Raw genomic sequence first — 18,383 nt, 5'->3', positions numbered from 1 at the left:
TCTAGGCGCAGTCAAGGTGTGGAGGGCATCTGTTTTGGTGGCCTGAGGATCAGGTCTCTGCTTTTTGCAGATGATGTGGTCCTGTTGGCTTCATCAGAACGTGATCTTCAGCTTTCACTGGAGCAGTTTGCAGCCGAGTGTGAATTAGCTGGGATGAGAATCAGCTCCTCCAAATCTGAGACCATGGTCTTGATTCGGTAAAGGGTAGAATGCCTTCTCTGGGTCTCTCGACTTAGGCTACTGCCACCGCGACCCGACTCCGAGTAAGCGGATGAAAATGGATGGATGGAATAAATAATATTAATAATTCAATCATTCGCACGGAAAAACATCAGAATCTTCAAGGACTAACCTCATGTATGTAACTATTGGCTTTTTGCATAAGAAAGCCTTTGTATTTAGTTTATTTGAAGCATTTTGCTGCTATTCAGGCAAATTTGATTTCTCTTTGTAATTATTCTAAGAGGATGGTTTTAATACTAGACTTTTTGACCTTTTGATTTTTAATGAGGTCCTTATCCTAAATAGCTAGATGAAATTAAATTTAAAATGAAAGTAACAATGCACACCAAACTTTTTCCTAACAGATTTGGGTCCAAATCAAACACACCAGAGTCAACATTAAATCAAAACACATTTTTTATTAAATTAACAAAGCACCGATTTTAATGGGTTTCCAACACATTTTGATGATGCTGTTGTTGACTGGTCTGTCTGTGGCTCCCTACAGGTGTGGAAGTGGCAGTCAGGTGAGTGTACAGTCCTTCAGGGACATAAGGAACAAGTCAGATGCTTCTCTTTACTCTCTGACTCGATGAATGACTCCAGCTTGCTGTCGTGGTCCTTCGATGGAACCGTGAAGGTGAGATCTGCACACACTCGCCACATTAAACAGCATCCTAAAAGCAAACCGTAAATAATCTGTGTGTCCCTTACTCACTGACAGGTGTGGGACATTGAGAGGGGAGAGAGATTGCAGGACATCCAGGCTCATCAGGGAGCCATTCTGTCCTGTCATGTCTCACCAGACAGATGTCTCTTTGCAACCACCTCTGCTGACAAGACGGCTAAGGTTCAACAATGACACACACACACACACACACACACACACACACACACACACACACACACACACACACACACACACACACACACACACACACACACACACACACACACACACACACACACACACACGAGATGAGATATGTCTATTAGTGTAGCCAGTGAGAGGACAACCTATCTCACACACACCAGCATCTTTTATCAAGCCTCCGTCCTAACTGTCCACTTGGGGCAGATAACCATGGTGGCACTGCTGTGTGTGAAAGAGGTGAAGAACCTTAGAGATGAGCAGATGGGTGCAGGAATGGTGAGTTAGCTGCAGGTCAGTGTGTCCTACGTACATGTCCAGTCTGAATGCAGCTCACGGTTCTGCAGGCCAGCCGGCCCAGCAGGTTGGCGGCCCACTACTAACCCACCTCCCCCTCTGACTGTAGATTCTGCCAGTTTACCGTCATCGCTGCGTCCGACTTTGGCCTGACTTTGAGATGCAGTTTTTCTGTAAATTCAGAGAAGAGAGCTCCATCTCATACAGAACTGTTGTGCGACCGCTTGCTCGCTCCATGTCTCCTGTCCAACGGTTATGTAATTGTTGGGGACAAGTCTTCTTCCAACTTATAAACAATTGAGAGCCAATCTATCTGGCATTTGTTAAACCACTTGATCAGAAGCCACCAAGTTTCACAGGAATTTGGGTTTGGTTGCCCGCCATCCCAGTGACTGTGTGTTATGAATTTGGCAAAGATCATAAATTGAGGAACGTTTGTTAGCAGCCAGTCACAGACTGACTTGGGGGGGGGCTTTGCTAGTCTAAAAAAGATACAAAACCCCAAAGTCCCTGATTTCCATCCATCTAGAGTTCAAACCACAGCCCCTTAGCAATGAGTGTCTTTGAGTGGCACTCTAATAAAGGAGAATGCTCCTTCCCTCTTTCTTCTCATCTTTTCTCCTGACCTTCAGAAAAGTAAAGATTTGCCTGCAGATATGGTTTGTCGGACAAACGAAGTGTTTAATTAAAAGTCGTGATATTTCTGTGCAGCACGGGGTGCAAACAGCATAGTAAATGAACTGGAGGGAAGAAAAAAATCGAGTTTAAAGAGGACAATGGATTAAAAACAGACGGGGGCAAAGTGAGAATGAGAAAGTCAGAGCTGGGAGAGCGTGTGAGACATCACCCATTAATAGAGATGCTGTGGGGACACGGGGGTGCATTGGGCACTACCGTCTAGACGCATTCGATTTATCAAAAGTGACTACTGTCATTGTGTCAGTAGAAGGAGCTGTGTTGATTTATTTAACACCAAAATCAGCATTTTATCTTCTATAGTGGTAAGAAAATAAAACTTTGGTTTGAAAAGTGGTTCTTCATGAATATGTAACGTTTGGTCCCTCATTTCATCAATTCCTGCAGGTTTGAAGGGATAACTCTCCTGCATAAATGAATATTTCTTTAGTTTTACTTTCTGTTTTTAGTTGTGGAGTATTCCGTCCTGGCAGTGTACACACACACTGAGGGGTCACCAGGAGTGCGTCAGAAGCTGCAGGTTCTCCTGGGACAGCCGACGCCTTGCAACAGGAGATGACAACGGAGAGATCCGGGTGCGTATTCAGAAAATCCAGCTTTCTCTTAGTCTTAAATTGAAGTGAATACAGAGTTAAATACTTCCGGTGAAGAGCTGAGAGAAGGTTGCAGAATGAGAGTGGTGATTGTCACATGTCAACACGTTAAATGACTTCACATTAAAATCCCCATCAGTACCTAAAACCGTCTAATTTCTTGCTCAAAACACAAAAAGCAATTAAAGCAGTCAACATTTCTTTCCAGACATCACCCTCTAATTACATGTCATCCCTCATTTAGATAAAGTGCTTACTCGTGATTACCGCAGCGCACACGAGGGGTTGAGATGAAAGGGAGAAGGCAGGGCTCCTTCTCGCGAGGAGGTGTAGTGTAAGAAGTTGGGGAGCGAGCGGCAAAGGGAGTCACACAGTAGGAGGAGGAGAGGAATCACGCTGCCAGGTTTGATCTCAAAGGTCCTGCAGTCTGAACTGTTTGTGCAAAAACACCCAAAATAAAGAGTGTGAGAGGTGAAGCCTGTAGCCTGCATCAGTCTAACTGGAAACATTATTCAGAAACGACTGAATCCATAAGGTTCAGTTACATAACAGATCTTTAAATCTCTCCGTTTCTATGGAAACAAACTTGAAAGAGTAAATAAATAGAGCTGTATTGTGTGACATTGCCAAGTAAGCATGGTAGTTGTATAACATCTGCTAACTGATGTTAAGAGCTGAGAGATAGTAAGAGTCATTTTGTTGATATTTGTAGTTATGCATTTTCAGTATTGTGCAAAATTCTTGAACCGTCTTTTTGGTTTATTTCCAAGGAGCCAAGCATCCTTTTAATCCTTTAAAGGGTTTTCCAGGATTTCCAGATGTATTTCAGATTCCATGCAGCTATATGCTAAACATTTAGCCAAAATGTGGTATGCTGCTAATAAAGGGCCAAAAAAGTTCATAAAAAAAACAACTTCAAGTTATTCTCTATAGCTCTAAATGTTGCTACAGTTGTGTATATTTTAGTATTTACGTAAGTTAGGATGATGAAGAGATGGCATCCTGATTAAGTAGGTCAAATTCAACAACACATTTCCTTCATGTTTAAAAACTCCAAAGAGAATAAAGACATCGGATGCCTTGTTACATCGAGCAATGGTCAGTTTTAGGTACTGTTTGACCATCCAACATCTGGTCAAAGAGGCGACAGGAGACTGCATGTGTCCCCTCTAAATCAGCCTGCCTCCATCACTCCAGCTGGAGCTCAGAGCCTGCAGCTCTGACACAGATAATGAAATGTCAACAACAACATTCTCTCCTCAAGGTCCCTAACAGAGCACCCTTTTATCTAGGACTCCTTGCTTCACAGAAGAAAAAAGATTTAAAATTAAATATGAACTTCTAAAACTTATAAACTAGAAAATCATTAAATAAACGTTTGTTTATTGCTACTTATGATAATTAATATAATGAAATGCTTTCATTGATCTGTGCTCAATGATTGAAGGTTGAAATGAATGTTATGTTACGATTACAGTGATTGAAATACGTTTCAGCATGTTTACGTGACAAGGTCATCACCATTTGCACTCACACAAGGACAAAGTAAGGTAAAGTTAAACCCATGACACATAAATAGCCCTTTACCCAGATCAGAGCATCCGGTATCAAAGAAGGCTGTGCTTCTGAGATTCTTGGTAATATTCCTCAAACTTGCCAACCTCTGGTTGGCTACACAATCATAACATGAGAACATTAAAACTAGATTACTCTGGTGATTCCTCAGTTCTAAAGAAAGCTTCAGACCGGCCACCTGAAGCAAAATCCTCTTTAACCATCAAAGCTTTTGACACGTCGTCAAAACCTTTTTGCACCTGCGAATCTGATACCGCAAACAGTTCCTGCAGAATGATATTGTTTAGACTCCTTCAGAGTCCCAGACGTGCGGTTCCATCCATCTGTCATGACCCGAGACATCTCTGGACTGAAGAGTCAGTGCCACGGTATTCTACAGCCCTTCGGTGCCAGAGGTCATCCGACCGATCTGACCTTCAGATCCACCAAGAGGGTCTCCGAAAACGGGTGAAGTAGACATGACAGATTACGTCTGATGTGCTTTTGATAATAATCAACTTCGTAGCTTAACGCTGTCGTGTGCCCGTCCCATTTACCGGTTCCTTTAAAACCCAGTTCCGTTAGAACTTATGAGACGGTGCATCCATCAGGGTTCGGGGGTGTATCGACGAGTATAATCGTACTAGATCCGGGTTTGGACTACCTAATTAGAATCTTGTCTTTTATTTTAAAGGTGAAATGACTTGCACGAATAGCCAGCCCCAGAGTACTACACTTCTTTTAAACTCGTTACCTTTTGGTTAAGATACTAGAGAGAAGTCTGGAGGCAAGCCAAGCCTCTCAGCAATTGTTTGGGCTACCCGGAATTAATTGCGCCTCTAACAGCTTATGTGGGAGGTTGGTAACTATAAAATGATTTATGCTAGTTGATCAGGCTATCATAAGTTTATCAATTTATTTATTAATCCAACCTTCCAGCTAATTAGAGACTTTTTCAACCTGCAATCAGAGCCAAAATAACCTCGAATATTCTGCTTTTATCGCCCTTAAGACAACTCGTTACTCGCAAGGAGGGGAAAGTTAAAACTTCCCTTATCTTAAGGTTTCTTTATATTATTCTGTTACAAACTGTAAAGTAAGTCCTGATAATTCAGAGACCGATCTTCGACATGCTTACCTCTGTGCTATTATGGCCAGGGCTCCAAACGTGAAGCTTTAGAGAAAACCTGAAAGAATCAGGATTATGTTTCTTTTTCAAAAAAGGTTTATTACAAAATCAAAATACAAAAAATGGGTAAAGTGAAAAACAACTGCTATCCCCCACGGAGGAATTAGTTCAAAATGATTAAATAAGAGTTAGTTTACACCAGCTCTTGTCTTCTCAGAATCTCCCCAAGAACGAACTCCGAACTCGAAGTCCCTCGATCTGAGCTGCATCCTTTTATATCATTTCTGAGACTGCTCTAAACAATGTAAGAGTCACAAGTCATTCTCTCCTGACAGTTTAGGTCAAGGGGTCATTTACCAGATACACTTTTTTTAGCTCTACATAAGACATTTGGTATCATTTTCACTACATGCAGTATTCACATGAGGGCACAAAAGTTACATGCTGCACTCCTGGAATGAGAGCACAGGTCATAAATCTTCATGTTGGTAGCAAATTGTAGATCTTCTTTCAGCATTCCTGAGAGCTCCTGGGTCCAGTTGGACTTTCCTCACTCCATGCCAGTCCTTCTTTTCCCGCCAGAGGTGGAGTTAGGGGCGGGCCCAGGGGTGTGTCCATGGGTGGATCCAGAGAAGACAGCCTGTCTTATGACCCTTTGCCTAGTTCTGTCCTCACCAGCAAGTCCTGAACCATTGTCCTCTTGACCCTTGTATGACCCTTGTCTCTGACCACTGTTTCTAAGCCTTGACCGGCTGCTCGGACTTGCAACAACGCAAACCAAATTCTTTTACATCCAGAACTCAGCTCTCCTAGATATGGAAGTTCTGACTAACATCGCATTCACACCTAGGTTTCATACATCACATTTAGTTCCATCCATCACAGTAAAAGCTTAGTTAACTTGTCATGTTTTAATTGTTGGTAAAATAAATTCTTACTTTTATAAACCTGACTGTTTTCTGAATCAAAACGAAGTGTGTACAATCCCTTAATAAATAAAGAATTCTATAATCTTCTGATTAAAGCACAATAAAGACCAGGCAGGGTGATGTTCTATATTTAGATAGAGTATCACAGCTTACTGGTCATAAGTAGAGGAAGTATCTATTGAGCTCTTAAAGCACTCAATTTACCAAACCCTACAGCCTGAACACACGTGCTGTGGGCTAAGTGAGCCATTATCTAGAGAGGACACAACACAAGACCACTTCTTAGGCTTGAGACTGATGACCCATTTAAATTCAGTCTAAACTTTATTGAAAAACAGAATAGAAGCAAATCTCTGTAGTCTAGAGGAGGAGAAAAAGACCAGAATTAACAGCCTGAGTATCACCACTTGTGTAAGCATGGACAAAACAATACAATATATCAGCAAGAGAAAAGTGCCATGAGTAGCTTAAAGGAAACATTTTCATTTGGTGCATTCATGCTCTTTGTGCACATATACTGTCTGGATGCACAAATTATTCTCCAGTAGCTAATTCCTTCTTCACTCACCTGTCTGCTTATTCATGAAAATATTTTGCTCATCTGAAAGTTGCCAAATAAGGAACCAGCAGCCTTTTTCGACCTCAACCCATTAGACCAATACTTTTCATGAGATGGGAAATGATTGCTTTATATTAATGAATGGTTTGCCTGGATCTAGGACAATGGATCTGGAGGAGATGGGGAGAAAAATGGAGTCATGAAAAGTGCACAAAGCATTCAAAAGTTTTGATAACAATAATTTTTGCATGCATATATGCAACATATTAGCATTGCTACACGGTTATCATTGTTGTACTGCTCCAACGTTAAAATGTGAAGCTTCTTGTCCACCACAGCTCTGGAGTGTCGAGGACGGCTCTTTGCTGAAGATTTGCTCCAGAGACGGTAAGGGTGGCATGGATTCGCTCCATGGAGGCTGGGTGAGCGACCTGCACTTCTCCCCCGACGACTCGCTTCTCGTCTCGGCTGGAGGCTACATCAAGGTATGCTAACGCGCCTAAATTCTGGTGGCCAAAATTCTGAGTTTCACTTTGCTCCATCTCTGGATTATTCCTGTATTTATAATCTTCATGTTTACTCAGATCATGAGTGAATCTATGTTTTTGTTGGACTGTAGCAGCTGTTTTTGTCCAAAGTAAAATGGAACCATCGTCACTTATGTTTGCTCTTTTATTAGAAAGCTAATTTGCAAGATGACGGAAAATTACAGGGCGAGAGACAAATTAGAAAAGATAAGCAGCATAAAAACAATGTTTCCTGCTGGATGTGAGCCAGAAACGGTTTATGGTTGACGCTTTTTATGGAAATTAGCTTGGGAGAAAATTGGCCCGTGTTTTATTGGCTGAATAAAATCCATTAAACACAAGGATGGCATGAAATATCTACAGTTTAATATAAAGAAGGCAGCTGAGATATTTCATTAAATTTCAAAACCGCTTCACAAAGAATAAACGCAGAACTTTTAAAGAATCATTTAAACAAAAGAACTGTGTAAACTGTCACAACAAGACTGAGTCTAAGCACTCAATATATAAAAAATGTTTGCTTTACTGGACATAAATATTATTTTATAAAACATCTTGTTTGTTTTAGCCCAAACAAATTAAGTAAATTCGTATGATTGATTTCTGATTTTGTAATAAATGTCATAAACATGCCAACGGGATGGTTAATGAACTAAAGAATAGACCATTATCATTTAGTGCACAAACATGGAAGTTAATGTTACTAAACTGTAGGTTATGGACTAACACATGCAGTCATTAAAGCATCAAACTGGTCATATTATCAATAGAAGTTTTATTATTTGATGAAAATAAACATTTACTGTGACATTAGATTGTAAGACTTGACGATGGATAAAGATTAGCACACTTTAGTACACTAAATTTCTTTTAGTGTTCCACACAGTTAACAAATAAAATAACTTGGAAGTGTTTGGGGTATCTTTGAAGTTAAACATTATTACACTCCATTATCACTACCATAGTAATAGTATGAGTATTTTATATTTCTACAAATGTATGTGATTTTACCACTTGCATTGCCTCAAACGAATACAGAATGCAAAATTATAAAAATGTTTATTGCTTTTTTTTATTGGTTTAAAAAATTCTAACTGGCCGGTCAAATTGGTTAACATTCAGTTACACGATAGAAAAATAATATAAATATTGATTAAATGTAGTTCCATTGTTTAGAAACAATATGTGCAGTAATACTGTGTTTAGCTTAGTTGTGAGAATTGTTTTAAAATCGGATCTACAGACTGGAGGCAGCACAACTTGTTTCTGCAGCCGGCGGGTTATTTTCAGCGGTGCAGAGCTCCATAAGCCTCAGCAGCAGTGCAGCGATAAGCCAACCTTTATTGCTAAAGGAGGCGGAGGAATAACTAAACATCTGATGGTCTGAGCAGTGCTGAGAATAGGAGTGTGGAATGAGAGAGGAATGTGATAACAACCGATCTAGCTGGTCTTAATTTAACACTTTAGGAAACAATAAGTGAGCAAAGGACAAAAATTAGATTCCTTCTGATAACCTCTTCCTCCTCTTTACAAATGAACCAGTCTGTAGTAATTCCTCTTTTGTTGTATAACTTCTAACTTCTGAACATTTTATGCAGCTGAATAATTTTTCTGCCTTTTCTTTAAGTTGTGAGACGGGTTGATTTACACCATGTGCTGCTTTTAAAGACGTAGGACTGAGTGATGTTTGTTATTGTAAAAGCAGGAAAATTACGCCTTCATTCATCTTCTGTTGTTGCAGAGCCACAGGAAATGCTCATTAGCTTAGAGGGAGATGTCAATGCCGCCTTGTACGTGACTGGAATAGTGTGCCCCTCTTTGTTATTGCCTTTAGATTTACAGCAGGTGAGGTCACTGGGCGGTCACTCTCTGCTAGGCTCTGATTGGCTATTTGTCGAGCAATGATGTAATTCTCCTGGGAGAGCAGTCCTGATCGATGAGGCTGCATATATCTCAGATTACTCCTGATACTCTGTGTGGGGTGTTGTGTTCACAGATGTGTTCAGCACACTTTTGTTGATTGTTGCGTGTGTGGGTCGATGGAGATGTTGACGGCAGCGGATGCTGCTGTTGAGGCTTTTTATAGATGGATGGCCAATGGAATCATAACATCTGCAGCAGATTGCTGTTGAAAACTCATAAGGCTTGAAAGTAAGTCTGAACAAAACAACCTGGGACCGTCTTCTTTTGCTCGATCATACTTTGTTAGGTTTTTGTTACTGAGAGAATCTGCCGGTCTTGTCAGATGAAAGAATTCAAGCTGAAAACCCTGATGCACAGTGCATCTTTCTATATTTCATCTGTTTAATTTAAAGCCACACAATGTTATTTTTATATATTTTTAAATCAGTATGTGCCTAAATGACCCTCTAGAGAATTATTGAAATGTCACTCAGACCTTGCAACTTCAGAGTGGCAGCCACTCCCCGTTGAACTAAGTGTTACGACCTGGGTTGGTGTTTAACACACAATGTCCACTGACCATACTAATGCGGTGTTTCCCTTACATAGGCATAGCCTTGGCGGCCCGCCACAGCTGAAATCCCACCGCCATGCCTACAATATCCCAAGTTTTATTGATTTTCTATTTATTTATTTATTGAGCTGTTTCCTGAAGAAGCAGCGGGAACTACTTTGTTATTGCTTGTGATCACAGCCGGCAGGCAGCAAGGAGGAGGAGGAGGCAGGGCAGGGTGGTTAAAGCTAGGGATGAGCGTACGGATAAAGCATTTTTGACGAATATGAGCATGAAACGAGTGTAAAACTCGTAAATATCTGTAATTGTGCTGAAGGAAAATCCTCATTGGGTAACTGACTGTCTTCACACTCTGTGATTGGCCAGTCACATAGAGCGCCCGCCCCTCCCTACACACAAAACTCTGCAGCCGGGAGCTCAGTCCGCTCCTGGTCCGCTCGGCCCAGGCATCCATGTGCACACACAGACACACACACAAAGTAACTTATCTCTCTGTGCTTGCTTCACTGTTGCCCATGTTTCTTCAGTACTCCCTATGTTTTCTTCAGCTCGCCTCTTTTTCAGTTCAATATTTAAAGTTACTTTTTTCTTAACGTACGTGGTGCATTTGACAAGACAGAGCTGAAAACGGCTCGTGCTGCGTCGGTCACTGCCTCCGCTCCGGTCAGGTTTTTTTTTTTAATTATTTTAACTCTCTCTCTCTCTCTCTCTCTCTCTCTCCCTCTCTGTCTCTCTCTCACACACACCTTAATCAACATTGTTTTGTTTAACTGTGTGTGGGGAAAAATGCCAACAACATTAGGAAAAAATCTGTTTAATCAAATTAAAATAAAATAAAAAGTTGTGTCTGGTTTCTCGTATTTCATATTTCCTAGTTCCTACTGCATGAGTTCAGATGCATTAATTCATTAAATATTAATGTTTTGATTTTAGTGGAAAAACTTGTTCTGTAATACTTCCTTTATTATTGTGATCAAAAATATTTAATCTCAATTCTGAGGCTGCTCTGTAAATAGTTTTCAAATAAACAATAGTTTATAAATAAACAACTTCTGATCGATCCATATAAATTTCAGATTTTAAAATAATGTATTGATGTAAACCACACCCACTTATTTCCAAATAATAAATAAGAGGTGCATTCATCTGTGTATCTCCTTTGATCTGCATTAGTGATATTTTCAGCACCAGAACAATGAAGCAAAGAAACAGATTCCTGAGTTTGTTAGTAATTTTATTTATCAGGTGCATCTGACCTGTTCTATTTTTCTCTGAAATGAGATCAAATCAGTGCTTCTATGGGTTGTCTCTTCTGCACTAGAAAAATGTACTTTATTATAATGTTCATTGTAATGCATCTTGATGTTCTTCACAAATAAATTAAATCAAAGATATTGGTCAATAATGCCAAATATGTAAATTTGTGTTTCAGTCATTTTTATACTAGCTTAAAAATACTTCATTAAGTCTACTAAGCAGGGGTGTAGAACGTGTTTAATAGGGCCAGCCCAGCAATGATCTTGGACCAAAATAAAGGGGGCAGAAAGCCAAATAAAGAGGGGCAAAAGGAGATGTTTTTCCAAACGCCAAGAAAAATTAAATGCCCCCCCCCCCTGCAAAGTGGGTCACTACAGTTTAAAACAGAAATTATTCTTGTGCAAATACCAGTGTATTCACCTTTAATACTAGTTATTAAAATACAGCAGTTGCTGGATTGGTGCAGTTCAAAGTGGAGTGCATCAAATAAAACAATATTAACATAAAGGTGAGACATGTCTTAATTTCAATCCCACCCCCCCACCCCAACCACCACCACCACAGCTGGAAAAATTCCTAGGGGAAACACTGCTTATGCCTGTTTTAAAATCTACAACCATTAAAAACAGCCTGACTAAAACCACTTCAAACCTTTAAAACACTGGTGGTGCCAACAAGAGGCCATGGCACGGAACCGGTAAATCAGCCTCAGTCTCAGTCCTTTTCCAGTATGCAGCTCCTCTCTTTTATACTGCACTGAGGCTGATTGAGTCCACGTGTGGAAGCAAAAGGGAGGAGGAGGGGAGGTCTTTCATGATTGCTGAGCCTTTGTGGAGGTAGGAGATGGCAGCAATTTATGTCCTGAGCTCTCACCCCCAGGTCAAAAAGGCACCAGCCGTAACACTAAGTAAAGTGGAGCTGACATGGCAGCTCTGCAGGCTGCTTCCAGGACGTTTCCTGCATGTTTTAGATCATGAACACAGCTTATTTGTATGATTTAGTGATGAACTGCTCCTGTAGAAACTAATGAAGGCTGAGGAGGCATTTCAGGAGTTAAAGACAAATGCATAGTGCGGAGATAAGTTTCACTTTTGGTTTTACTAACAGGCGTGAGCGGGTGCCAAGAGCAAGCCAAAACTGCATAACATCCCATAAAAATCAGACCTGTAAACAAGAGGTCATGTTTTTCTTTTCAGATTCCGATGCCGATACGTAGCTGTCATGGTCATCCAAAGGCCGACATGTGCCGCCGATATCTTGTTGTTTTCCACCTTATTTGCATGCTAAAATGTCCCTGATAACATCAGTTGATGCCCAAAAATCCTGAAGCTGAATCAGTTTTTTTTAAAGGGGGCAATATCATGGAAAATACACTTTTTGGAGCTTTTTATCAGGGGATATTATTTCCTTATGAAAAATACCCCCAAACCCGTTTTGACTGCATTAATGCATTTTCCAGTCTCAGCTGCTAATTTAAAGTTTTAATTTGAAAATTTTGAAATGCATCGATTGAAACTACTTGCATCATCAGGCATTTCTCCTCTCCCTGAAGCTAATCTCTAATCTAAAACCTTCGTCCCCTGGAAGTAGGTCACTAACGCCCACTTTCTCCCAGTTGCTGCCAAAGAGCGGCCACAAGACTGTGGTTTGTTTTTGGAGTTCATGAGCTGAGGACATACCCTGACCCCTAGCTGTAGGCTGTATATATAAACTGTATCAGTATTGCAAAATTTCCAAGAAGTTGCAGACATAATCTGCACGCCAAAAATATTAATCTGACAGTCAGATCCACTAAAGTTTGATAAATATCCACACCCAACACACAGTGTTCAACATTCACTAAATGTATTTTTAATATAATGTTAATATTATATTATCAAATTATAAATCAACAAATGATTGATTTATAATTTCATTTCATGAAATGTACAATCCTTGACCAATATCAATCAATCAATCAATCAATCAATTTTATTTGTAGAGCACCTTCCGCAACGTTATCAGAAGCACAAGGTGCTGAACAGCATCATCATAAAAACATTCCCAGTACCTGGGCATAAAAGCAAGATAAAACATAAAATCATAAAATAACAAGCAAGCAATATTACAAATACAGAGAGATAACGGAATGAGACTAATCAATTAAAAACAAATGGTGGACAAAATAAGATCAAGCATCCTGATCAAAAAGAAGAAAAAAACCATAATGTCAGGGCAATTCAATGAACCCTAGCGCTGAGAAGCAATCAAATAAAAATGAGTCTTTAGACGAGACTTAAAGACTTGAAGGGATGGCGCCTGCCTAATGCTCAATGGCAATTCATTCCACAGAGTTGGAGCCAAAACAGAAAATGCACGATAACCCCTCGATCGATATTTCGACCGGGGGACCACCAGGCGTCCCGGCTCGGCTGAGCGAAGAGACCGAGATGGAGCATACTTGTGCAAAAGTGCAGTAATTTAAGAGGGGGCACTGCCCTGGAGGGCCTTATAAACAAGAGTTAAGATCTTAAATTTAGCTCGATATTGCACCGGGAGTCAGTACAGACTATCCAGCACTGGATTAATGCGATCTCGACATCTAGTACCGGTCAGGAGCCTAGCCACTGAGTTCTGTACAAATTGGAGCCGTGCAACCGTGCACTGGGCCAGACCGGCATACAGAGCGTTACAGTAGTCCAGACGGGACAGGACGAAAGCATGCAACACAGACTCCAGATGAGCTCTGGACAGCAGAGGCCTGATCCTGGATAGTCGTTTCAGATAAAAAAAAAAAGACATCACCACTGTATTTACGTGAGTGTCAAGATTAAGTGAGGAGTCAATTTTTATCCCCAAATTACTGACTATTTTCTTTTCATAGGGGGTCAATGGGCCAAGGTCATTATCAGCACCTGAACCAATATGGAGCCCACATTGCACTCTTGTCAAGGTGACACATTTGTTCGTGAATATTCACGTTTGTTGACTTGATGGCTCAGCGTGTGGATGTGAGCTGAGGTGATGGATTATTCTGCCGATTAAGAGGACTTCCTGTCTGTCAGCATAATTTCCATGACAGAGTATGGTCCTCTTATGACAGATAATAAGGCCCAGTGACCAATAGTGCATAAAAATAATCTTCACTGTCTATGGGCTGCATGGTGGCGTAGTTGTTGGCACTGTTGCCTCGCAGCAAGAAGGTTGCAGGTTCTCCACATGCATGCGTGGGTTTCCTCCAGGTACTCCGGTTTTCCCCTAGAGATCACAACATGCCCTACAAGTTAAAAATTGTATGTCGCTTTGGATAAAAAGCGTCTGCCAAATAAATAAACATAAACATTTTAGTTTAATGATTTTTGTCAGCGTGTTGTTAAGCCTGTCACTTTTAAAGTCAACAAATGTCTTCAGTTTTTAATACATTTGTAAGATATTTGCTTCTCCGGTGGCCAAACATGAGGACGTAATGATTGTTCACCAAATGAAAAAGATTGAAGGATGATTGGTTTTTACTGTTGTAATTATTTCTCTGGTCGTAGAGAAAATGTTTGGCAGCTGTCTGAAGGTCCATGTGTGGGTATTTGGGTTGTATTTTTTCTCAGCTGGTGTAAAGAAGAGACTTTCATTATGGAGGATCAAAGGGATTGAGTATGGTGTGCAGTTGGATGATAGATGTAGACTCGTAGATATTGAAGTTTGGCCAGAATGGCAGAAAAGCTCTAAATTAAAGCTCGGCTGAAAGAAATCACCAGTATAGAGAGCTTGGTTTAAAAAACTGGAAATTAATATTTAGAATACTTTAAAAAATATAAACATTAAGCATGAAAAGGAAATGCTTTTATATTGTTTAGCATTTTAAAAACATTTGAAAGAGAAAATTCAAATCACATTTCCACATTTTTGACCAAAGGAGTTATTCTTCATTAGAGAAGACAATGATTCAGATTTGTTCTGCCTCGTTATGCCACCAGCTCTCCAGAGATGACAAATGTTTCATACCAAATGCATGCAGCACCATTTAATAGTGAAAGACCATTTGTAACAGCAGGAATTTACACTCAAACAGGCAGTGATTGCTTCTAAAGCCTGATTAATACTGGTCTGTCAGCTCACACATTGAGACATTTTCCCTTCAGACTTCTCCATTGCCTGGGGAGCATTGCAGACACCAACTTCATATACGTAGATGCCCTGTGGACTGGAGCTGCCCATTGGAACTGCCATAGTGGCCAGCAGCCATCTTGGATGGGTCTCTATTCGGCCCCAGTGCATTTATTTCTACTGAGGAAGGTGCTTACCCTTCTAAAAAACACATTTTACTAAACTTTTTTTACAAAATCAGACACATGGTATGACATGATAATAAATATGTAAATATAGTTAAACAAAGTAAATCAAAATAAATTAAAATATAAAATTCTAAAATAAATAAACCGCTAGAAAAGTCAATAGTAATCCAACAAGATCTGTTTTCTATAATGCGCCGCTTGTTGCAACTGTAGACTGCACAGAAAATGGGCATAGTTGCTCAACCTGCATTGACTTCAGTTAGGTTTGGAGAGTGAGGAATCCATCCAATGTGGTTGTTACACTCTCCAGCACCCAATGGGGCGTCTACTTATTCATGCCTATGGCTGCAAAGCAATTCCCCGCCAGAACAATATTGGGAGTAGCACTTTCCTGCAGTCACGTCTCCATTTCTCGATGGTGTATTTACCATTGTGTTTATGTACTTCGTAGTCTTTTTAACATGGACAAATTTGTCCCACATTTTTCCTCCACCTCTTCATGCAGCTATCACCTCTCAACTCACGTTTCTCGTAATTTGCCTCAAAAAATAAAATATTTGCCGCATTCTTCTTCAGTCACAGGTGTATAAACGTGTGTATTGTTGGAATATTTCCGAGAGACATTCTTCAATCTGCTCTGTGTCTGCCACTAAGTGAAGCATCTTTGGCATTTATTTTATATTTTGGAGGGGGGGGGGCAATGGCGGTGCTGTTGACAAATTTGAAGGAAGCAGCGTCCTGAAAAATCACAGGCTTGCAGTCTCTTTTTGATGGATAATAAAATTTGGGCATGTCTCTATCGCCAATGTTTTAATATCATATTGTAACACTTGCTTGCATTATTTTATTCTATAATTAAATTATCTATATAAATAACAATAAATCAACACTCTGAAAGGCTGCTATAGAGCCCTTGTGTCGACACATAAGGTCGTTGCGTGTGCTTCAAACAAACCTAATACCTCATTCAAATTTTGATGAGAAGAATTAGACTTTTCTATTCAGGGTTTCATTCCAGCTGTAGAGCTTCACTCTTATATTGTGGTGCAGTTTGAGTTGGCCTTTTCATGTCTCCTCATTCTAGTTGTGGCACAAACTCAGCATGACTCCAGTGTGTTCATGTGGGGGGTTGTGTGTATAAAGTAAAATTCCTTCAGACCTAACTTTGATCAACAATTTTTTTTAAAGATTTTATATAAATAGAGACTTCTGTAGAAAATCTTTAGAAAAAAATCTGAAAATAAAAGCTGTGGCAAATGAATTGTTACATGACCAGATTCATTCTGTGATGATGCAAATGTAATACTTGATGTGATTCTTTGCTTGATAACCGTTTCACTGATCCTAATCTAGATTAGTCACATTTCACGTCATTTAGTTGAAATTCAAACTACACACCAACCTTTGGCGCCGTGTTGGTGTTCATGGAGCAGAGGTGCTGGTAGTATCCAGACAAAGCACCAGACTGTGTGTCTTATCAGATTCAGAGGAGAGTTTTCAGCTATCAGATCATGTCTGATCACAGCGCTGAGCTCTGAAGCCGTCCTCGATGCAGCTTGGCGTGTTGCTGTTGCTGCTGAGCAGAATGATGTAGTTATAGATCTGATAAGAGCCAGAGAAGTGACAGCAGGTGATGGCTCTCTCTCTCTCTGACGATGGGCTGATATGATGGAACACGAGGCCCTGCACAGTTCTTGGTATTTCTGTGTTTTTGTTTAGATTTTGGCTTCCTGTGTTTCTGATCTTGTTTTTAACTCCGCTGTCAGTGCTCCTGCCTTAATCGTCCCTGAAGCAGCTTCTTTTATTCATCTTCTTCTTCTCGCTGTGTGTTTTATGACTCCCTTCCTGTCTGTGTGGTTGGTTGGATTGTGTTAGTTTAATTAAAAGCAGCGGGCTGTTGTGTGGGGGTACATGCTCGTCTAATTCCCTGTTGTGAGAAGGTACCAGTGTGGAGTGTTTAATTAAACGCTTCCTGTGCACTTTTATCGGCAGACTTGCTCTTCTATAACAAGAAATATACAAGATTGGATACGTCGTAAAAGTCACCTACCTGGAAGTAGGCGGGCGTGCATGCGTGCGTGCCTGTGTGTGTGCGTGCATCAAGTTGTGCATGATGAAGTCATGTAATATGCATATAATTTCTCTCTCGCTCTCTTTCTCATTCGTTCTCTCTCCTCAACAAATGACAATGCGGCCCTCCGTAGTGTTGTCCAAGAGGCAGGCAGCAGGTGTGAAAAGGCTCATCGAGCCCGCAGGAACACACACTCGCCCAGAAGCCCAAAATAATTCACACCATCATCGTTCAAACAGAACTCTGAAGTGTCTCTCCGTAAACACTGACAGAGTTTAGCAACAGATTTTCTCTTCAGAATAGTCGGCTACATTTGTTTCATCTAGATCAGCCAGCTCGCCCGCATTAATCAAGCCATTTAATATTTAAAATGTTCAGAAGTTTATTGCCATTAAATTACCATAAATTACACACTGGAATTTGTTGCAAACCAGTGGGAAATAAGAAATTCAACACACATGTAAATATGATGATTTCATCTAACTGCAGTGCTGATCATTGCTTTGTAACAAAGAGTACGCTGTTTGATTAGAGGTAAAGGAGTAGACTGCCTAGCCAAAAAAAAGTCACCACCTGGATTTAACTAAGCAAATGGGTACGAGCCTCCCATTGGATTATTACTGCTTGGGCGATTATCTTTCACCTGGCAGCAAGTTATTTAACCCCAAAATCTGGTGGTCGAGGAAAAAATGTTGGTTTTTGAACATCTTTTTTACATTTGTTTTGTGGAATCCTTCCATTGTTTTAATTCTTTACTAAACACAGCGTTGTAGAAGATTTGTTTTTACCTTTTTTACTGACAAGGTTTGACTAACGCTGTAGCCTTCCTCGGAGCACCATAAATGGAGAAGGAAGTAACACCACCAATACCGGCAGTGCTCAGAGGAAGGCTACAGTGTTAGCCAAAACTTGTCATTAAAAAAGGTAAAGTGAC

The 18,383-nt window shown here is 40.3% G+C and overlaps 1 protein-coding gene across 2 annotated transcripts in view; it reads left to right on the top strand.

Annotated features, from left to right (window-relative positions):
- Nucleotides 1-18,383, top strand: part of apaf1 (apoptotic peptidase activating factor 1) — a 76,224-nt gene that overhangs the window by 42,576 nt on the left and 15,265 nt on the right. For both annotated transcript variants that reach the window (XM_054739747.2, XM_054739749.2), the window contains 4 exons: nt 731-862; nt 947-1,072; nt 2,536-2,661; nt 7,189-7,335. In XM_054739747.2, coding sequence (XP_054595722.2) covers nt 731-862; nt 947-1,072; nt 2,536-2,661; nt 7,189-7,335 — 531 coding nt within the window. The remainder of the gene's footprint in view (nt 1-730; nt 863-946; nt 1,073-2,535; nt 2,662-7,188; nt 7,336-18,383) is intronic.

The sequence above is a fragment of the Nothobranchius furzeri genome, chromosome 1 (assembly GCF_043380555.1).
Source record: "Nothobranchius furzeri strain GRZ-AD chromosome 1, NfurGRZ-RIMD1, whole genome shotgun sequence".
Taxonomy (NCBI): domain Eukaryota; kingdom Metazoa; phylum Chordata; class Actinopteri; order Cyprinodontiformes; family Nothobranchiidae; genus Nothobranchius; species Nothobranchius furzeri.
The sequence above is the reverse complement of the archived record's forward strand: the minus strand, read 5'-3'. Positions and strand labels throughout refer to the sequence as shown.